This window comes from Papaver somniferum, chromosome 5, assembly GCF_003573695.1.
Source record: "Papaver somniferum cultivar HN1 chromosome 5, ASM357369v1, whole genome shotgun sequence".
In the NCBI taxonomy this organism is placed as follows: Eukaryota; Viridiplantae; Streptophyta; class Magnoliopsida; order Ranunculales; family Papaveraceae; genus Papaver; species Papaver somniferum.
In genome coordinates this window covers 97,871,035-97,894,677 of record NC_039362.1, presented here as the reverse complement: position 1 = coordinate 97,894,677, position 23,643 = coordinate 97,871,035, and the positions used below count along the sequence as shown (strand labels likewise).

Below are 23,643 nucleotides of genomic sequence, written 5' to 3'. Positions count from 1 at the left end.
TTTTTGGAACTCTCTTTATAGCTTTGATGGTTACCCACTCTAGGAAGGAGTGTAATAGATGCAAAAACATAAAATATATTGTGTTTTTTTTTTTTTTGAAGCATAATATATTGTGTTTATGTTGGCGAGTTTGTTAAGTGTAGGAATACTTTGCAGGTGAATTATTTTTTGTTTCTTGTTTTTGCAATTTATTTTGATTGCTTTCATGGTAAGATAGACCTGCCAATCTCGTAACACAGATAGACTTGCCAATCTTGCAATTTATTTTGGTTATAACACAACAACCAATCTTGCAATCTCGTAAACCCCTGTTGTTTTTTTAAAAAGTTTAGCTAGGTATCACTCTAGTTGTAAAACAAGCAGCAAAATTATGCTGGGAATAAAAACAAAGCAACAGAAACAAACAAGCATGAAAATGGGACAACTATGCACCACTTGACAAACACAGGTGGCCTTTTTAGGCAAATCATTAACGATGATCTTTCAATTTTCCCTTTTGGCTCAGCAAGAGGAGGCATTTCGAGCTTACCCATCATTGGTGCAGGAATGCAACAGCTTTTATAAGTAATCAAAATAGCATACAACAAACTGCAATAACTTTACTGTTCAAAGGTGAACCCAAATAAAACCCAGTTTCTGTATGTCAGTCCATTCATTTTAAAAGCATTAATCATATTATCTGAGGGGGGAGGAGGAAGGCAAAACAAAAAAATATGTTAATGGAAAAAATTAACAACCTGATTTTCTTCCCTCTGCAACCCCCGTACAAAAAATAAAATAAAATAAAAAAGAGCAAAAAACAGTATAGTATATGATCTTACACCTCCTGTTGTATCAGACCTTGCCTAACATTTCCATGGCTACCCAACTACGCCGGAGATTGAAGAACCAGAGTTTGGCGGGTGATCATATCTGCAAGCGGGGCCGAACTTGCAAATGCCATAGCGGCTGTAGTAAGAACATGCAATTTCTTCCTGTATGGCACAATCAAAGGGATGGCTACTTAAGTTGGATGATGCGCATAACAATCAGGGAAAACAAAATGTGCGCAGCATTTACAGATAGAAATAAATGTTAAGCTCAAGAATTAACTTACCGGTCTTAAAGGAAGTCCCATGGGACTGAGGACACACTTGGAGGCCCGGTTCTTTGGATGATCAAACTTGCAATATGATTTGAATTTACAATCCCCATTTTTCATGAAATATTCACACTCCTTTTCACCGGGTCTTTCTGGATATTCATCAATTGGCATCTGCTGTTGATAATGTGCAAAACCACCTGTCTTCTTCGATGGACCATTCAGAACTAATGGCACAGGTGGACCCATATTTACTGCAGGTGGATACATTGGGTTCTGCTGCGGAGGCTGCATAAGCAACATTTAGTTTAATGTAATCAGATGCTAGATCAGATACAAAAAGCATATAGTAATTACTTACCACTTTTATCGTCAAATAACAAAAACGGAGATAGAACTGAACTATAAGCATTATAAAACCAGTAGGCTTTGTTCTCATATGTTATTCTTAATGGTAATTTGATTATCCTCACTGTGTCCACACCAACTTGCTCCATGCAAAGGAAAAGGAGTACTAGTAACTAGTTTGTGCTCTTGCTTTAGGTAATTAAGGTACTACGTAAAAGGTAGTATACTCACCAGATATCCGTTCCATTCCATACTCGGGTGTGCTCCTTGTGGAGCAGATAGCAATGGAGCATAAGATGGAGCAGCATCCATGTAAGATACCATCGTCTCATTTGATGTTCTTGCCATAGACCAGGATGGCACCCCTGGTTGTGACAAAACAGATGAAGGTACTGGAGATGGTCTACAATTCTGGTATCTCAAATGAGGATCTCGTACTCCCACATCAGTAGGATTAGGATGATGACATCTGCAGTTAAGTGCAAACTTGCAAGAACCATTACGCATATAGTGAGGGCATTCTGTTTCTCCCTGTGATAAAAGCGGAGATGGTAAAATGTTTAAAATAATTCAGTCAACTACTTGTAATGATTAAATACAGGATTTCTCAAACAAAAAATTTACAATAACTGCAACAACTATGAAAATTATAATTACCGGTCGGACAGGAAGGCCCAGAAAGTTGAGGTCCAAAGTCGATGCAACAGCTGGCTTTTCTTGAATGTGCTGAAATCGACACGTTGTTCCATACTTACACCCACCTGGTCTTAGGTAGTACTGTCAAGATCATTGAGACACAGATAGAAATTTAAAAAAAAAAATCATTTTGCTTTCTTATCCTAGATTTCTAACGACTTGTAAGACAATACAGTGTGAAGGAATTAAAAATGAAAAGAAACTTAAAAAAGAAACAAACTGACACAAGTAGCAACAAGAGAGAAATAGAATAAACACCTTGCATTCCACCTGTCCTGGTGTTTCTTCGTATCCTTCCTTTTCCTAAAAACATTTCAGAAATAAACCCCATCGATGAGGACATATAACTAAGTTCAGGGATAAGGAAATATAACAACAAATCTAATACATAAATTTAGTAGACAATAAACGATAACTATACCATCTACCTCGACAAGGTATGGAAGTATATTTCACCAAATTTTCACATTATAAACTACTACATAATATCTATCCCACCTGATCTGGTTCATGCGAAACCGACAATGAATGGACCTACACAGTATGTTCCTAGTTAGATGATGATAAAAAGAGAACATATTTTCTCGAATACATGTAAAAAGTAATGAAGTCACCTGTCTTTTACTTCTGCTTGGGTGGTTGTATCTGCAATTCAATCCATAACGACATGCCCCTGTACGTAGATAATGCCCGCAATCTGGTTCACCGGGTCTTACGGGATGATGTAAACTTCCATTAACCTCCGCCTCCTCTTCCTCTTCAATAGCACTATCCCCCCAACTTTGGCTTCGTTTCCTTTCAAATCCTCGATTCTGTAAACCACCTCCACTAAGTAAAAACTCAATGTCCAACAGTAAAATCTAAGCCTTCTGCAACATGAAGTTATTAGCATTCCTCATGGTCGCATTAAATAAGGATAATAGTCCCGTGTCAATTCCAAATACAATCACTCTTGTGGAGAAAGCTAAATATGGAAATAATCCCGTGTCAAATGCAATCCTCATGAAGCTAAATACAACAACCCCACACAGTACATATGTAGTTGCCCCGGAGCACAATGCTAAGCCAGATCCTCTACAAAAGGATTTACATTGACTAAAAACTATAATTTTCTCACATTCAGAGACATAAGAACGAGGAGATTACCAATTGCCATTGCCGTTCTTTGAATCCTTCCGTTTCTTTATCTTTTCCCTTACCAACCTTGAACACAATAAACAAACCCAGATTAGCAACCAAACAAACAACACAGTACAAAACCCTGATCCCTAATCACTAGAATCAAAGAGTATACAAAATCATAGATACTGTAAATCACCTAAATCATACGCATTTCTAAATCTGATAAAAACAAAATTTAAAAAAAAAATCCTTGCCAAAATATATTTCTATTTCTTTTAACCTGAACCTTTTTATTCCTGGTTGGATGATTATATCTGCATTTTAATCCATAACGACAACTCCCAGTACGAACAAAATGTGCACAATCTGCTTCACCGGGTCTCACTGGATGATTATTCTGATTATGATTCTCATCATCATGGGGGCGCTGAAAAGATGACACCTTTCCCTTAATTCCTAACCCTAGATTGTCAAACTTACCTTCTAAACTACTGTCATCAACACTCACATCAACAGCAGCAGCAGCAGCAGTCTCAGATGTAGAAGAATCAGACCCAAACACTAATCGTTCATCTCCATCTTCTAATTCTTTAATCGAAACCATTTCTTACTCCCTTCTTCTTCTTCTACTTCGCATTTATTTTTGCAAAAACAAATAAAAATTTCAATTTGGGGATTTTAACTGGAGAAAGAGAAAGCAAATAGGAGTACCCTAACCAAATTATACGTCATGAATACGTATATTAAAAAGTCGACTTCACTGAGTAGTCTATATATCCAACGGTTTAGAGACTCGTGTTAACTTTTGTGTCAGCTTTCTTTAATACCTTTACCAAGGGTCAGGCTAATATAATATTTTTGGCGCGTAAAATGCTCATTGGTTAGAGGGCCATGCGGGTTTGTACCTTTTAGATATAGTACTGCGACTCGCAATAAATGATGTCGGAAAAAGTAGATTTTCTGACTTTGCTTGTGGGAATTAAGTGTTTGATCCTCAACTCACCTCACTCTTTCTTATTCTAATGATTTTGAGTTTGAGAGGAGTTTCTAATTTCGGAGTCCACTTAAAACATAGGGTCAAAAGAATAATACGGAGGGTCATTATAATAAAAAAGAATGATGACGTCATCCAAAAAAATTTGTTTGTTCCAAAAATAACCTTCCTTCTATTTTTTCGTTAATAACTAAAAAACAGATCGAGATTTTATTAGAATTCGAGAAAAGAGAGAGAACAGGGAGGATGATTTTTTCTACGAGATTGGAAGAGATTGTTAGTGATTTCTGATTTTATTCGAGAGAAGATCAAGGTTCAGTGATTTAATATTTTATTCGAGAGAAGATCAAGGTTCAGTGTTCGATTCGAGAGAAAAACCATGATTCGATTCTAGAGAAGAGCAAGGTTTAGTGATTTGATACTTAATTAAGAGTTCAATTATATTCAGATTAGTTTTTTCAATTATATTGAGCTGATTGAATTCGTTTCAGAGAAGATTTTCAGTAAAAATTGAGCTCATTCTAATCAACGGAGACTTCAAAGATTTTTAGGTTTTTTTTCATAATCATCTTCTTCTTCATCTTTTTGTTTTTGTTTCTGATCTGTAATATAAAATCATAATCGTTGATACTGAGAAGAAATAAATGTTTCTCTTTAAAAACAATATAATTTTTGTTTCTTATAAGTAAAATTCGTTTCAGAGAAGATTGTTGATGTTTGGAATCAGTACAATTTTTGTTTTTGTTTACTGTACATCTTCAATATAAAAACAGTGCTGCAATCTTGTGAAGATATTAGTCATTCATCCTAATTAGATAACATGTACAATTACCTATAATCTTAATATATCATACTGAGAATATCTTATATGCGAAGATAATACACACACTTTTACATTAGGTTTCTTATAAGTGTATTATATTCACTTGTGTGTGTGTGAAGATAATAATCACACTTTCTAACAGGTTTCTTATAGTGTATTATATTCACGTGTTGTGTGTGTGAAGATAATAATCACACTTGTATATGGAAAAGAATAATTTGATTTCACTTAAACCAAATAAAACAGATGAAGAACAAGTGTATTATATTCACTTGTGTGTGTGTGAAGATAATAATCACACTTTCTAACAGGTTTCTTATAGTGTATTATATTCACGTGTTGTGTGTGTGAAGATAATAATCACACTTGTAAATGGAAAAGAATAATTTGATTTCACTTAAACCAAATAAAACAGATGAAGAACAAGTGTATTATATTCACTTGTGTGTGTGTGAAGATAATAATCACACTTTCTAACAGGATTTTTATAGTGTATTATATTCACTTGTTGTGTGTGTGAAGATAATAATAACACTTTATTTCTAATATGGGATCATACATGTGCACAAATTAAAAAATATATCCAGAGCTAACTTCTTTTTCTTTTTGTTTTTATGTTTGTTATTTTTTGGCAGAGGATAATATGGGTGTTAATGCTACCGCAGTTGTTCATTTTTGCAATTTAAAATTTTCACATGTTGTCACATCATCATCTAAAATTAAGGAGCTAAAGATGATGGCTTGTTCTCGTTGGATTTCTCTTCGTAATTCTGATTTTTACTTCACTTGTGTCTACGAGGGAAATAAAGTGCCTCTCCGTCTTGATTTTCAGCTACAGTCAATGATTTTATTCTACATTGATAATAATATCAGCAGTTTTGACTTGTCGACTTAATTTGTTGGGGAGAGTTGTTCTTCTTTGACAACATTAGCAGATTATGATGTGATATAGTAGATGACTTGGCTGAAGATAACAGCACTGCTTTTATTGAAGATGGAGCACTAGTGTCTCGTCCAAGGAGATTAAAGGAGTGGGAGAATGTTATTGGTGATGTTGGTCAACAGTTTGTAGGGGGTAAATGTAGTTCGTTCAGCTGTTGATAAGTATTGCATCAGTATCGGATATCCATATGCAATCATAAAGAGTGCTCCTGATCGTTATATTGTTAAGGTAATTTTCCGTGTAGTTAGTATTCACATTTTTTCATGTGCAGGAAATATACACATTTCAAGTTATATTTTGTATCTTCTTTTTAAAAAAAAAATTCTTTAACTTTAAGGTATTTTTTCTTTTTATAGTGTGCTTCGTTCGCCACGAAAACTTGTAAATGGATATTTCATGCTTCATCCATCCAAGGTAACTTAGATCTGTTTGAAATTAAAACATTTTACAAAGAGCACACATGTGGATCTGGTACTGCTGATTCTCGCCAATTTAAATGCAAGCGTAAGTTTGTACAAAGTGTGATAATGGACGATATAAGACACGATCCTCACAAAAAGAAGGCTTCGGATATCCAAAAAATATTTGAATTGGATTATGGGATAGATTTAAGTTACCATCAAGCTTATTCCGGTCTTGAGTATGGAAAGCAAGTTTTATGGGGAGATGATGTGGAGTTATATTCAGACTTTCAATGGTATGTTGATGTTGTTAATAAGTATAATACCGATAGTAAAGTTGTTCTTGAAGTTGATAAAGTCTCCAAGAAGTTTGAGAGATTTTTCATATCTTTTGAAGCTTTTACACATGGCTTTAACTTCTGTCGTCCTATGATTATCCTGGATGCTACCTTTCTTGTCGGAAAACACAAGGGTGCCCTAATGGTAGTTGTGGGAAAGGATACAAATCAAGGTATTTTATTCATAATTTTTGTTTTTTGTTCAATAATATTGTATTTGTATTACTATGAAATATAATTTGTTGGTTAAGGGGAGTTTGAGTGTTTAGGGTAACCAGCCATAAAATTCCTATTACAAATACTCAAATGAAGTTGTACATAACTAGAATTATTTAAGGCACACCCAATTGACATATGCAATCCACATGTATCACAACCAATTCACATATGCAATTGGTAGCCTTGAAAATAGCCCTAATATTTGCTATTTTTATAGGAGTTTCCAGAATTCCAGGTTCATTATACTCGGGGTTCACCCCACTATTATTCACAATTTTCTTCTGTGGATATATTATTCACACTACTTTTTTCGGAAGTTTTTTTGTGTTTATTTTCAGGAATTTTTCCTATAGCTTTTGGTATAGTTGACATTGAAGATAAACCAAATTGGGTATGGTTTTTAGAGCATTTGAAGGAGATTCTTGATGAGAAAAGAATTATAACTTTTATAAGCGATCAAGGTAAAGGACTGATCCATGCAGTCCCAGAAGTTTTTCCAGGCTGCTTTCATTCCTTCTGTTTTTATCACATGAAGCTTAATATTCCTGTTTCTAAAAATGATAAGAGATACAAGGCAGTAGTTAGTATGTTTAAGTATGCGTACTATGCTCTCACTCCTCAAGGTTTTGCTTCCGCTTTGAAATCCATGAAATTGTGCAACTTACATAAAATGATCATTTGGCTGAACGGAATTCCTCATGAGAATTGGGCAACTTATGCATTTTTGGGAATGCATTATGGAGAAAAGAGTTCTAGTGTTATTGAATCTTTCAATAGTTTTATAAAAAATGACAAGGGACTTCCACATTCATTTTTAGCGGATCAAATTCAGGTTCATCTTATGGATTGGATGTATAAAAGAAAGAAGGAATCTGAAAAGTGGAAATCAGTCCTTACACCCAGAATGGAACACAGACTTAAGACCATTAAGGATGTTGGTAGAAGCTACAGGGTTAAGCCAGCAGGGGGATGGTTTGTTTGAAGTGTATACATTAGCTCCTCCAAAGAAGCATTTAGTGGAGTTGTATTCTATGAGTTGTACTTGTCGAAGATGCGATGCTAACGGATTCCCATGTTCCCATGCTGTGCAATGCATTCTAAGGTTTTTTTTCTCTTGTTGTTATCTTTTCTACATATTACATTGATTTTTTCTACATATTACATTGATCTTTTTTGTTTTCCATTGCTGTTAACTGATGAGTCCTTTTTCTTTTTTGTAGGTACTCTAAACACACTGTATACCATTACATTGATCCTGCGTTTACAACTGATTACTATCGAAATGCCTATTCACATCTAATTGTCCCCATTCCTGATGTTGAGAAACCAAATGAAGTTGATGAAGCCAATAAGGTTAATGCTCCTAATGTTGTTAGAGGACCTGGAAGACAGAAAAAAAAGAGGTACATACCTCGTTCTGAAAAGCCTAGGTAAAAACGAATGTGTGGTAACTGCAGAAAGTTAACTCTTCACAACAAGAGAACCTGTCCAGATCCCCCTGGTGAAGCTCCAGTCGCAACTACTACAAGAAGAGGACATGGATTGGGAAAATACTTTGGCTTATAAGTGAACTTTTAAACAAATTATTAGTTCTCTACACAACTATTAGTTCTGAAATGCTACTACAAGAAGAGGACATGGATTGGGAAAATACTTTGGCTTTATTATTTCTGAAATGCTACATTTATGTTTTTTTGAACAAAATACTTGGCTACATTTAGTTCTGAAATGCTACAAATCTAATTTTTGAAATGTTACATTAGTTCTGAAATGCTACATTTATGTTTTTTGAACAAATACAGGTTAAAAAAAACTTGAAAAGTATCTACAACTCTTGAAAAGTACTATAACTTCACAACTCTTTTTATTATATTCAGTTGTTTGTGCCTGTGAAGATAATAATCACACTTTTTTTTTGAATATACTCTGTGAAGGAATTATTCACACATTTATTTTAGCCCAGATTAAACATGAACAGGATTTTAAGATTAACTTATATATTCTGAACATAAGAAATTTGAACCTAAGTAATGTTATTAAGTTATATAGTGATAATCTGAACTTAAGAAATCTTATTAAGGTACATATATTTTGTGCAGAAATTATTCACATGTTTTATTTAGTCAAGAAATTAAAGTAGAACAGTAATACATATAAACAGGATTTTAAGATAGTGATACGCTGAATATATTTTTTAAGATTGGTGGTTCAGATTATCAACATATAACTACAAGTACTACTACCAGGATTGTTGAAGATATATAGTGATAAACTGAATATATTTTAAGATTAAGTTTCAAGATATATATTGATAATCTGAACATAAGATGTCTAATTAATGTATGTCTAATTAATATGGGCGTAATTGAGGTGTTTTCCTAAATCCAAAACAACCAAGTACCCCATTCAAGTCTAGAATCGAAAGAATATGTTTCTTTACAGGTGTTTCATTCAACTGAAATCCAATAGACAAGGTTTCTTTTTCATTTGTAACAACTGGATTCACTTCTGCTGGTATATCTGTATTCTCTTGAATTAATGAGTCACCATCTCCATCCTGAAAATGCTAACAACATGATTCATTTCAATTAAGTCTATAGAACTTTGACAAAAAGCTAAACGACTACTTTTGTCAGTACACGGGCAAAAAATGAAAAATCCAACAATATGTTAGTACACATTCTAGATATTCTCAGTACAAAAAATAAATAAACCATTCTGTGAGGTTAATAATCACAGAATTTCAATGTGAAGATTATATCCACATGGTCTGTCTATAAAGATTTTTACCCATAAAATAAATGTAGTCAGTTAAATATACTCTATTTTTCATGAATATTCTCATTACCTTTTGAAGATCGTCTATTTTCTTGGCTGATTCCATTGTAACTTTTTCCGATGATGGTATGCCTTCATTGAAAGTAATGCCTTGTTTCAATCATTCCTGAAATCTCAAATAATGTCTCAAATTAATCAACAAAAATAAGTGTACAGATTCTTGTCATTCTGTGAGGTATTTCTCTATAGACTTTTAGACATAGAAATAAATATATTCAGCTTACCATACTCTATTTATGTAACATTTAACTTAAAACTGAATCTGTGAAGTTCGTATTCACATTTTTTAAATGTGAAGATTATATTCACATGGTATTTCTCTGCAGACTAATACACATAATCTATATTCATTATTATTTCTAATAATTATATTCACAATTTTAACTTAAAACTGATTCTGTGAGGTTCATATTCACAATTTTAATTATGTTTCTGGGTTTTCAGCCAGAAAACCTAAATCCCCAATTTAGGATTTTTCAATTATTCTGTGATGATATTAACTTAAATATACTTAAAACCTAAATCCCCAAAAATTATTATAACCACCACATGGTATTTCTCTGCAGACTATTGCACATAATCTATATTCATTAATATTTCTAATTACCTGTTGAAGCTCTTTTGTTGTCTTATATGATTCATTTGTAACTTTTCCAATGATGATATGTCTCCAATAGACAAGGTTTCTTTTTCATTTGTAACAACTGGAGTCACTTCTGCTGGTATATCTATCTTCTCTTTGCTAGTAGATCGTAGCAATTCACCAATATTTTGGATTAATGAGTCACTATCTCCATCATGAAAATGCTCACAAACATGATTCATTTCAATTAAGTCTGTCAACATAAATTTATAGTTAAACTTGAAAAAGATGAAGAGCAATAAACATCAGACACGATAAGAGAAAATTTATAGTTAAATATATTCAGCTTACCATACTCTATTTATGTAAAATTTAACTTAAAACTGATTTTGTGAGGTTCATATTCACAATTTTTTAATGTGAAGATTATATTCACATGGGATTATATTCAATGTGAAGATTATATTCACATGGTATTTCTCTACAGACTCTTACACATAAAATAAATATATTCAGCTTACCATACTCTATTAATGTAAAATTTAACTTAAAACTGATTATGTGAGGTTCATCTTCACATTTTTTTAATGTGAAGATTATATTCACATGGTCAGCAAACCATAATCTATATTCATAAAAATTCTGGATTAAAAACAAAAAATGAATTTGGGATACGTTAAAAACCGCATCCATTGTAACTTTTTCCGATGATGGTATGCCTTCATTGAAAGTAATGCCTTGTTTCAATCCTTCCTGAAATCTCAAATAATGTCTCAAATTAATCAACAAAAATAAGTGTACACATTCTTGTCATTCTATGAGGTATTTCTCTACAGACTTTTAGACATAAAAATAAATATATTCAGCTTACCATACTCTATTTATTTAAAATTTAACTTAAAACTGATTCTGTCAGGTTTATATTCGTAATTTTTTAATGTGAATATTATATTCACATGGGATTATATTCAATGTGAAGATTATATTCACATGGTATTTCTCTACAGACTCTTACACATAAAATAAATATATTCAGCTTACCATACTCTATTAATGTAAAATTTAACTTAAAAAATGTGAAGATTATATTCACATGGTCAGCAAACCATAATCTATATTCATAAATATTCTAATTACTTGTTGAAGCTCTTCTATTGTTTTAGATGATTCACTTATAACTTTTTCCAATGATGTAATGTCTTGAATCAATCCTTCCTGAAATAAAGTACTGTTATATAATGTCTCAAGTTAATCAACAATGTTCATCAAAAATTAACTTTTTTCGTAATTTACCTCTTCAAGCTTTTCAATAATTTCATTGTTCTTGTCGTAAATATCCTTCTCTTCTGAATCCTTACAAATAACATTATCTTTTTGTATATTAGATTTGGATTCTGTCAAACTTCGTTTTCTCCTGATGTAAAACTTACTTGATTTCCTATCATCAACAACATCCCGTACTTCAGGAGCAGAACTAATTTTTCCTGTATCAGTAGCAATACGACATTGTTCTGGAAAAATAACATTCGTTTCTGAACTACCAGTTTCAATTGGCTCTTTATTAATATCTCCAACATCTTTCTGAACTTCCTGCTTAATTAAGTAATAAAATAATTAAAAAAATATGTTTATTTACTAGTATTCATGTTGATATATTTATAGAAAAAAAGAACTACATAGTATACCTGTAACCCTAATAATATGTTCGCAACATCATCACCAGGAAGAATGTCTGAGAAAGCTTTGTAATAGATTTCATTCATAAGTTCTGTCATTTTAGCCACAGTTTGTTCATCAATACCATCAAATTTCTTCATTTGTTCCCAATTTGACTTTATAGTCATCCTCAAGTCTTGATATTTGCCTTCTTTATGTTCTTTATAGTTATTCAGTACCACTTTTTCATTTTCAGTGAACCCTTCAATGAATTTATTTTTAAACTGCAATTATAGTGCAAAACTATTAAAACAACTATATTTTTCTTTCAGAAACTATAAACATATGCACATAGAGACAATGACTCTAGGAAATAGATATGCAGATGCTAGCTTAAACATAGAGACAACAATTGTAGGAAATATATACGATGCAGGTTTAACACAAATAGAAGTGGTACTACGATTTCAAATATCTCTCAAATACGATGCAGGTTTAACACAATTAGAAGATTCTCCATACCTTTGTCGTATTCATGTCTTTCAGTACTGCTTTGGAAATATCTCTCTAGTTCCGCCTGTCTGCTCTTGGAACAAATTTGTGTTTTGCTAAAGATCCCGGCGTCACTATGTGGGTATGCTCAGCAAACCAAATCTGTATGAATTCATTGTAAAATAACTATTTTTTCAAATTGAAAAAATACTTGATCAAGATAAACATACAAAGTTTTGTTATAACTCACCAGCATATAAACAACACATCCAGTAATATTCTGTGGTTTCTTGAAATTTTTATTTATTTGTTTGGCCAAATGTGTATGGATCACATGCTCCCATGACAAGGTTTTGCATTTTTCAAAATCTTTAACTAAACCAAGATACTTCTCCTTTATTGCACCAACATCTTTAGTTGTAAAGAAGAGAGTATTGCACATGAACAATCCTATAAGCATCGCCAAATCTTCATTTTTCCTCCTTATTATAGACTTTTCGATTTCCTCATCTTCATCATCTTCTGATACACTAAGAGACTGTTCCATTTCCTCATCTTCATCATCTTCTGACAAATTAGGAGACTGTTCCATTTCTCCTCTTCATCATCTTCAGTTTCCTCTAATTCATCATCAATTTCCTCATCTTCTTGAAATCCTAACAATTTAAAGATTGCCTTTTCTATCTCTTTCTTTCTTGCAGATTTACGATCACCAAAATTCCTAATGTAAAACTCACTCTCTTTAAAGTCACCACCATACATTGCCTCCTTTGTTTCACGTTGCCTGTCTTCAAAGAATGGCATCCAGTTATAACACTGAACTCTTCCGGTGTGGACGTAGAAACATATGTTACATCATCCTTGACAAATTCAAACTTTATTTCATCTTCTGTTGCTTCTTTAAAACACATCAACAACTGAATGCAAGCATCATTTAATTTGTCCCAGTGAGATGCCTTATAGTTTTTTTCCCAGAACAGTAAGAACAAGTACCCAAATGGAGATTCTTTAATCTTATTAATTTGTTCAGCAGTCAATTTTACTTTTCGTTTCTTCATTGGTAACTAGAGATTCGAAACCGTTAAAAGTGCTCTATATGGCCTGTCTCCAGATGCTACAAAAACAAATTTGAAACATTTTTACTTATTTGAAACACATTCACCATACAATTGAATAACAAACATCTAAAAATAAATTATTTTTTAATACCCTTCTTAGATGGTCCAACACCCAAATTAACTTTTTTTCTTTGTTTTGGAGAACCTTTCTTAGATGTCTTCTGTTTTCTTGCTTCATTTGATTCTACATAAACAAAAATATGACTTTTTAGCATGACAATAATCACACAATGATTTTAATAAAAATAATTAAATTTGCATAACATACATATATATGCATAAACAAGTTAGATTTTACCAAAAATTGAAGTGTGAAGATAATAATCACACTTTGTTTTGTAGATATATTACTCAAAACAGCCAAAAATTGAAGTGTGAAGATAATAATCACACTTTTGATTTTATTAACTAAAAAGTTGATTTTGTCAAAAAAATTGTATGTGGAGATATTAATCATATAATGTTAATCTACAAACTCTTTTAAAAGGTAAATTTCATTCTTCAAACGAGAACATTTAGAGGATAAGTTAAGAAGAGGAACTGAAACCTAAGATGATAAAACAGATAGAAGAGGAACTGAAACCTAAGATGAATAAGTAAAGCAGCAAATGTAGAGGATAAGTTAAGAAGGAAAAGATTTTCCCTACATCACACATACACTTAAGGTATTTACTCAAGCTTATAATAATTTGCAAGGAACTGCTTCGACTTGAACAATTTTTGATGTCTTTTATGATATGATGATATATCTTATACCTGAAAGCAATTTCTAGAATGGGTATAATAAACAGTGGCATTGCCTGCAAAACAGGTCGTATGGGTATACCATCACTTAGTCATTCATTAGTGAACAAAACAAACATGTCGTATTGGTGTGTGCCACTGATTAGTTGGATGAGACGGACCCCAACATAATGATTTTTAAAACCAATCTATCTTATTAGTTGCAACTGATATGTCTCGACTCTCTGCTTGATTAGATAATACGGGATTAGATAATGTTTCGACTCTCTGCTTGATTAGATATTAATCATATAATATTAATCTACAAATCTATAAATATATCAACATGAATAAATAGTCAAATCTATAAATATATCAACATGCTTCGTCTCAGAGGTGGGATGCAGATTTTTGTAAAAATAAATAGTCAGAGAGTCGAGACAAAGCATAAGTACCTTTCTTAGACTTCTTATGTTTTGAGCTTACTTCTACATAAACAAAAACAAGTTTATATTAACTAAAAAGTTGATTCTGTTAAAATTTTTGTATGTGGAGATATTACACACATACTGTTAAACTTCAGAAAAATAAATAAATCAAAATGAATACTAGTAAAACTTGAGACATTACAACATTGGAAAAACATAGATTTAATACCTTCTCCATCAGAAACATTAATATTCTTCTTACGTTTACCATTTTTCTTCTTATTGATGATTTCTACATAAACAAAAACAAATTTTAGTATGTAACTAATATCTTCACAAAACATTCATTTTCTGTCAGTACAAAGTATGTGAGTAATATCGTCACAAAAATTTGTATCAAACTGTATTCGAAGATCATTCATTTCGTACAGATAAATGTAAACATATCAAACATGAAACCAATTCCGAAGATCCAAATTTCGCACATAAATTCATCATACAAAAAATAAGATACAAATTTCAACTAAAACATATACCTCTTTCAGAAGATTCAGTATCTCTTTCACTTTCTTCATCTAATTCATTTTGACTTTCTTCTTCAATTAGTTTGTTCATCATCTGATTAGTTTGTTCTTCATCTGATTCACTATCTTCTACAATTTGATTTCTTTTCCGTTTGTTAAGTTTCCCCCCAGATTTCAATGCTCCTTTAGAACAAAAATTCAACTTTTAATTATCAAGTACAAATAACATAAACAAGTAAAGGTTTTAACAACTAAAATACCTCTCTGTAATTGCTTCAATGTTTGATGTTCTTCTGGATCATATTCAGAATTCGTCTTTTTTCTAGGTTTTCTCTTTCCCATTTTTATGATGATAAAAAATCGTTTTTGATGATGGATTTCAGTAAACAATTTATCGAGAGTAGAATTTAACAATTTCAGTTAAAAATTTATCGAGAGTAGAAAGAAATTTAGTTTTTTTTTCTTTCTGAGAGTATTTTTTCTTTTTGAGAGTGTTTGCAGTTATGTAATTGGCGGAGAAAGAAATGGGGATATAACGATACATATCCTGGAATTTAATTTATTGAAGGTTATTTTGGTAATCTAACTTCTAATATTATGGTAGGGCCTTAGAGCGTCCACAGTGGACGATCAAACCTATAACTATGGTCCAGAGAAAAGACACAACGGGACGGAGTAAAGACTAAAAGTCGGACCAAAACCAAATTCCAGACTATATTTGGTCTGGGACCAAGACCAAAACTATATATAGTCGAGCGAACGTATAATGTTCGTTTGTCACTGGGCGGGTATATAATGTGATCCTGTTGGTGGGGCGTGCATATAATGTGATCCTGGTGATGGGGCGGGCATATAATGTGATCCTCATGAGGCGTACATATAAAGTTCGCCTGATGGCTGATGGGGCGTGCATATAATGTGATCATGTGATGGGGCGGGCATATAATGTGATCCTGGTGATGGGGCGGGCATATAATGTGATCTTGGTGATGGGGCGGGCATATAATGTGATCCTGGTGTATACTTTTTCCTAGCGACCAAATTTACTCTTCCACCCTAGTGTAACACCACGGACTACACTTTAAATTTGGTCGTTCTTTTTGGTCTTTGGTCTTTGATTATGATCGCACCACTGCAGTTGCTCTTAAGAATAATTTACATATTATTTATATGACCCTGGGGTCACGAGAGTAAGACCCATAATATATAGGGTCATAAGAATAATTCAATCTTTGCTTATACATGAGTACTAGTAATTTCGGTGGGCACGGCCCACGGTTTCTATCGTGAAAATAAATCGTGGGAGTTACCATCTTACCATTTGATCCATCATGGCGTCTAAGTTGATTAAGGTCAAGGCAACCCAAAATCCCATATCACTTGTGTTCATGTGTGTTCTTACCAGAGTTTTTGAAATCTGAGAAAATGATCGAAGTTGCATTAAGTTCTAACTACAACAACAATATCTTCGGATATCTCTCTCGATATTGGTTAAGAAACAACACCAAGTTTGATCCTCTGGGTCTACGATCTCTTCAACCTTCACCTGATTCCCCATCCAACTCCGGCCTCATCTTTTATATTCCCATATTCTTCATTCTCACCCCTATCCTCTAATGGAGACTAATCAACCGCCTCCCACCACAAAGAAACAACACCACCACTCCACCCCACGCCTGGACCCTTTTCACAAATCCCTACACGACTATTGAAAAGACCAAGCAATAATTTCCTATCTGCCAACACTCCTTCTAAAGCATCTCGATCGAATTTTAATAATAAAAACAAAACTTCGTTATCCTCTACATCTTCTACTTCCTACTTTTCTACTACTTTTAATATTTCCATAGCAAAAGAAATTTCACCACCCTGTTCAGTCAGAGAAGAAAGTTCCTATGACCTCCATCATCAAACTCAAAAACCAAATAAACCTTTTGTGCGTAAAGAAACCATAAAAAACCCACCCAAAAGTTTAAGGAATCACCACCAAAAGGTAAACAATCACGAAGCTCATATCTTCCAGTTAACTGTTCGAATGAAGGAACTCATGCAAACCCATAATAACAGATGCCTAGCACTCCTTGTGCTAGCAAATAAAATCCCCTACTCAACTCTCAAATCTATCATCAAACAACATTGGCACCCTCTATCCTATGAACATATCCAGACGGTGACCAACACAACTGAGTTCCAAGTGTACTCATGCATCATGAAAGTGACAAGAATATTATCCTACAACACCAGCCATGGATCATAGAAAATCAGGTGATGCTCTTCGAGGATTGGGCCAAATATTTTCATAACCCTGATGCATGTTTCAAAACAGCGGTCTTGTGGATTCAACTGTTGTATCTCCATGTGTATCTTGAAGACAAGGAAGCTATCAAACAGCTACCGGAGGAAACATGTAAGGCTCTTGATGTTGATCTTATTGGCGAACCAGTGAGAGCTAAAGTAGAGATGGACCTATCAAAACCTTTTCTACTGGGTATTCTCCTTAATATCGTAGGCCCTATTTGGATTCAATTTGCAGATGAATATCTTCCAACTATTTGTTATCGATGTGGTTTTCTAGGCCATGTAGCAAAAATTGTACCAACTTTGCTAGCTATGAACATGCTTTACAAAACCTGAAATTTCCATTGTTTACTTATCACAAGCTCAATGGTAAGATGCGAGCCGAAAACCCTAAACCTAAACTCATCAGTTTCGTCTCATCATCCTCCTCAAACCCTTTGTCTGGAGGATCATCTTCATCACAACCTTCAAGTTCGACCCAGAATCTCCAACATCCTATCATGCATGGGAAAGATAGATCTGGTGATCAAACAGGTGAACAGAATCCTCAGCAGCATCTTCCTGAGTCGAGTCAACAACCAACTCGGCCACTCGTCAACCCGATGCCAACTCGGCCCTCTTATAACATGACTCAACAAGGGCTGCAGTGCACCCCAATTCCCCAAAATCCGCCGAAAAAGACCACTGCCCCTGCAAAAGGATCTTCTCATACGGCTGCAGCGAGTACAAGTACTGACACTGGAACAACTACGACCAACACATAAAGAAACGAGTAGAAATTGACGTTTAATCCCATTGTTGTTGGGCTTTAGACACTCTAGTCCTGTCCTCCCAAGCCTAGTACTAAGAGGTCCAAATTTACACATTATGAGACGAGTTAGTCCATTTGTTAACGATTCAGTCCAAAAATATTTCTTTTCATGCCAAAAATGACCCTCGAATAAAAATCGTATATTCATTTGTTCACATAATCACAAGTCATTTTTTCACTTCTTTGTCTTCAATCGGCGGAGCTCTGCAATTTTACTACTCCTTTCAAATGACAAGGATTTATGTTTCCATCTCTTTGATCGTCTCGGTGTAGTTTGTCTCTGAAACTACCGAAATCGATCAGCGGAGAGATTTATATACAAATAAGACAAATTGGAGGAGATTCAGATCTTCTTCATATGAGAATCAATGTTCATTTGATCAATTAGTTTCCAGGTTAGTATTTGAACTACTTTGATTACTCTTTATCCGTTAATCTCTTATTCGATTCCATTTTTAATCGATTTGGGATGTTTGCTTGATCAATCAAAAATCTATTCAACCTTCTATCACCATTTTCAATTTAATTTAACAAAACATTGGTAGTTTGGTATCTTGATGATTCAGCTGTTTTATGAATTATTTCGATTTAATTTATTTTATTTTAGGTTTTCTGATTTTGATAAAAAATTTATTTGTTTTTTTTTGCTCTTTGATTTAAAGCTTAATTCAATGAACAGGGATTGGATACCTATATGTGATTGAGATCGTTGATTTTTTCAGTGGTGAATATAATGGTTGTTATAGGGATTGAAAACTGCCATATTATTGAGGGAGATGTCAGTGGGAGGAACTTGTGTTAATAGAGGGTGTGTTCCTTCTAAATCTCTACTTGTTGTGAGTGGTCGGACGCGTGATCTTTATAATGAGAAACACATGAAAGCTTTTGGTCTACGGGTAATGCGTTTCACTCGACTCACAGTACTGTTTGCAGCAAGTTGTGTCCATTATTATTCTTGGTTAGAACAATAATTCATTACATTTTCTCATTTTGATTGTTGTTTTTTTTTGAATACTTTTCAATACCACAATGCTATTTTAGGTATTTGTTGATTGCAGTGGACCCATCCATTGTAATGAGTCTTATGACTAGCATCTATTATCTATGACTCTCTTCATTACTATAATTTGATGTTAGCGAGAAGAGAGATCCAGAGCCTAGTGCTTTCGCAACATGGATTGTGTTAGTCAGATTCCCAAGTAGCTGGAGAGAGCTATTTATGGAAGCTCTATTAATTGATTACTAGCTTGTTTATTTCTTTGTTTTACATGGTTTTACTATGCTCTGTGCAACTCCTAGCACGATTCATCCCATGAAATTTGTAGAAATGACGATTTTTTATTAATGGAATTGGCTGTACTGTTTGTGCAATGACGAATGTGCAACGTGGTTTTATATTTTTGTCTTTTTTATTCTCTTATGTTGGCAGCTAACAATATAGTTGTAGATGGGGAAAAACGATTTGCTGGTTTTTAAGGAATTGAGGAGACGACCGTACGGAGGAGACTCCTCGAACCGAGCGAAATGTTAAACCTCACACAGATGCACCGCTGCAAAGGGGGTGCTTTAGATTCGAGAGATCAATCTGTAGTACTCCGGCCTAAATCAAGACAATGACCGTTCCAGAGTAAATTCGGTCACAAGAGAGGATGGGTTGATCTGTAGGAGGGAAGTTGGGAAATGTGTGGAATCAATGGTAATCAAAGATTATGGGTGTATGAATTCTAAATATGATAAGCTATGAATGATTGAAATTGCTCAATTGAGAGTAGTTGCTCAATTGATGAGTTGATGATCTCGTGTTGTCGATGAGACGTGAAATTGATGATACTGCTGATGCTAATGATTCAATCATGATTCAGAGACTTATTTATATTGCTGGAATTTTAGACGCCATGATCCCATGAAGTGTGACAGTTGATGGAATCAAGGAGCGGGGAAGTGGAGATCGTGTTTGAAACCAGTTGCTCATCGTGTGGAGACTTGGTCGATTTTCCACCCACTACCTCGTGAATTCCCTCAACTGATTGCACGACTTGCTCACATTTCATCGTGTGTTTGAACACACGTGCCGTAGAACGCCAGACCAAAACCCTAAGTGATATCCCCCCAAAGTGACACGATTGACGTATCGTGGTATGTTAGTCAATTGATGACTTCGTGGTTTGATGGGACGATGAGTCCATGTAGTTGCTTTGTTGAACATGATGTTCTGAAACTCATGAATTGAACATGTCATGAGACAGAGGTATAGTTCTTACGATGAAGTGAGCAAGTATTGCTCATTAGATGGATCGTTGAATATTGATTGTTGAACCAATATTCCTTGGTTTGAGAAAATATTTATCATCTGAGCAAGTGTTTCTCATGTGATGAATTGTTGAATATTTGATCGTCTGAGCATGTGTTGCTCATCTGATGGATTATTGGCAGCGTACCAAAAATATTAATTAGAATACTGGTCGTTGAACTGAGCATAATTAATAAAATTAATGACCATGAGGTCGTCGTAAAATTATTAAGGTTGGAATCTGGAATGATGATCCTTGGATTCAGAAACCCTAATTTGATCAATTGATGATCAATTCATGGTTCGTCAGAAGTTTAACCATGGGACGAAGGAGGGAGCGACTACATGGGACCGTGGATCAACCATATAGTGTCAATATGCTCACGTGAGAAAATACAAAGAACTCCTGAAGAGTTGACGATTTATAGGTGAAAGAATGATTAAATGTTGGTTTAATCATTTATTCGAAAATGCTCGTCTGAGCCTTAGGTGAGAAAACCTAATTAATTATGACGGAGTGAGGGACCGACCATGGGGTCATGAAACCGGCCCTGGGTAGTCACGTGACCGCCTGACGATCACTTCATGAAAATCCAAAGTGTTTGGGAGAGTTTTGGACCTAATACGAGCAATTGTGCAAATTAGGTCAAAACTTGTGAAAATTGATGGGACCGGCTTCCGTGAGCCAAAGAGCCAATATTGGTCGGTAAAGATAGCGTGCTCGTGTCCCCAAGGCGTCCCCATCTCAGTCCTGAGAATTTTGATATTTTCTGGCGTGCAATTGAGCATCCATTCGAGAAAATATGCCAAAATTAGGGTTTCGACGAAACTGAGGAAAACACCATGAGATGATGAAAAATAATTATAAAATAAGGAATGAGGATGCGTGGGACCGCCGTGGTCAAGGCATGGTCGGCCGGTCGTGACCACGGTCCCGTGGTGCCTTTTTCTTAATTTTATAATATTTTGATGATTTTATGAAAAATTCATGAATTTTGAGAAATTTGATGAATTTAGGGAGTTTCCATGAATTGAAGGAGTTTTCATGAGTTCAAGGATGCAAAAAAAAATTAAAATAATAAAACCACGGGCGTGTGGGACCGCGGAGGCTTGGCCGGCCGGCTAGGGGACCGATCCCACGAGTTTTCATAATTTTTTTTACTTTTTAAGTATTTTTCATGATTTGAGGAAATTTTTCCTAATTTGAGTGAAATACCATGAAATCAAGGAATTTGATGAATTCAAGGAAAAATAGAATAAAATAATAAAACAAGGGGCGTGTGGGACCGGCTAGGGCATGGTCGGCCGGCTAGTGGCCCGGTCCCACAAGTTTTCATAATATTTTATATTTTTTAATGATTTGTGCAAAATACCATGAAATCAAGGAGTTTTTTCATGAAATTAGAGAAATAATAATAATAATAAAATAATGAGGAACCGTGAGGTGTGGGGCCGGCTGGGACCAAGGCATGGCCGGTTGGCCAACGGTCACGCCCCACACTTCTTTCCTTAATTTTATATTATTTTTTACGAATTTATGAAAATATCATAGAGCCGAGGAGTTTCCTCGAGACGAAGGAGATTTGATAAAATGAGAGAATTTTCGTCAAATCATGGAAAACAATAAAAATGCATTAAAAATATAAAACTGGCGTGGGATTGACCACGACACGGTCGGTCTGTCGTGTGTCCGTGCTCCCAGCATCCTGGTCAATATTTTTAATTATTTATTATTTTCTTCCCTATTTTGCATAGGTTCATCGTTTCGTTGTATTTTGAAATACTCGTTCGTGCGGTGACTGTTAGTGTATCGTCGTTGAATACACTTTCACCATTTGAATCGGGACTTACTTAGAGGTAGCTCAGACGCCTAGTTGTTGATTATTTATTATTAATTGTGGAATTCAGTGGAGAATAATTCACAAAACTGAGTAATAAGATGTTTATTATTAATTCATAGGATCAGCTGAGGATTCGACTACGAATTCAGAATAATAAAGTGAGCATTACCATTCCATGGGATCGTAGATTCGACCATAGAATCGGAGTAATTAAGTTTGATCTACTACCATTTATGAGACCAGTTGTGGATTCGATCACGAAATCGGAGTAATGAGATAATATAGTTATTGCTATTCTATGAGATCAAGCCGTGGATTCGATCATAGAATCAGAACAATTGTTTATTGCCATTCCATGGGACCAGTCGTGGATTCGACCATGGAATAGGAGCAATTTTTATTGCCATTCCATGGGACCAGTTGTGGATTCGACCATGGAATAGGAGCAATTGTTATTGCCATTCCATGGGACCAGTCGTGGATTCGACCATGGAATAGGAGCAATAATAGATTATTCTGGGAATTCAGTAGTGAATGTCACGACATAATTAGTATTAATTAGGAATAATTAACTTTGTGGCTCTATACTAGCAGAGCAAGCTGTCTAGGAGCATTAATTATCCCGATATGAGCTTGTTGGTAAGTCATATCCTTTATATAGTCAGGGTAAACTCGTTGTTTGTTCCTGAAGACGTTATCGCTCTATACTAGCAGAGCAAGCTGTCTAGGAGCCGTCCATCTCGTGATACTATATAGAAATAATCACTGAAAGTGTTCAGTGTTCATGAGATATGCCGTTGTCCAGTCGTGAGACTACATATCTACATGTACTCTGAGAGAAAGTACTCTCCGTTAAGAATTCGATGAGAGACCCATGTCTCAATACTCACGTCTGATTGCTGGATCAGAGCTTCGTATAATTATGAGTTTACGATTTTAGCCCTTGTCGAAAATCCACCATCTACAATAGTAGACATGTCTTAAGAGTAGTGCCACGTTTCTATATCTCTTTTGGAGTCATGAATACATTTGAAAGTTGCAAAGTCATCATCATTTATTTGTCGAAAAACCATCTA

At 34.4% G+C, this 23,643-nt stretch overlaps 3 protein-coding genes across 5 annotated transcripts; 1 reads left to right on the top strand and 2 right to left on the bottom strand.

Annotated features, from left to right (window-relative positions):
* Positions 1-574: 574 nt before the first annotated feature.
* LOC113282296 (zinc finger CCCH domain-containing protein 67-like) lies at positions 575-3,947 on the bottom strand. Of its 3 annotated transcripts, none has more exons than XM_026531278.1 (9): positions 3,528-3,947; positions 3,272-3,328; positions 2,740-2,937; positions 2,624-2,659; positions 2,384-2,428; positions 2,087-2,206; positions 1,661-1,960; positions 1,097-1,369; positions 575-974 (listed from the first exon to the last, which is right to left on the bottom strand). In XM_026531278.1, the coding sequence occupies exons 1-9, from the start codon at positions 3,849-3,851 to the stop codon at positions 861-863; spliced, it is 1,467 nt and encodes a 488-aa protein (XP_026387063.1). In that variant the 5' UTR covers positions 3,852-3,947; the 3' UTR covers positions 575-860. The 3 variants fall into 3 exon arrangements, with proteins under 3 accessions (XP_026387063.1, XP_026387064.1, XP_026387065.1); XM_026531279.1 differs by having other exon boundaries at positions 3,534-3,946; XM_026531280.1 differs by lacking the exon at positions 2,624-2,659 and having other exon boundaries at positions 3,528-3,946.
* A 1,760-nt stretch (positions 3,948-5,707) lies between these two features.
* Positions 5,708-8,399, top strand: LOC113279371. The gene is made up of 6 exons (XM_026528064.1): positions 5,708-5,828; positions 6,017-6,128; positions 6,181-6,235; positions 6,364-6,919; positions 7,304-7,937; positions 8,186-8,399. Exons 1-6 carry the CDS (start codon positions 5,708-5,710, stop codon positions 8,397-8,399), a joined length of 1,692 nt encoding a protein of 563 aa, XP_026383849.1.
* A 5,199-nt stretch (positions 8,400-13,598) lies between these two features.
* On the bottom strand, positions 13,599-15,669 carry LOC113279370. Its single transcript, XM_026528063.1, has 6 exons — positions 15,588-15,669; positions 15,340-15,510; positions 15,033-15,095; positions 14,831-14,863; positions 13,744-13,836; positions 13,599-13,648 (listed from the first exon to the last, which is right to left on the bottom strand). The coding sequence occupies exons 1-6, from the start codon at positions 15,667-15,669 to the stop codon at positions 13,599-13,601; spliced, it is 492 nt and encodes a 163-aa protein (XP_026383848.1).
* Positions 15,670-23,643: the final 7,974 nt, after the last annotated feature.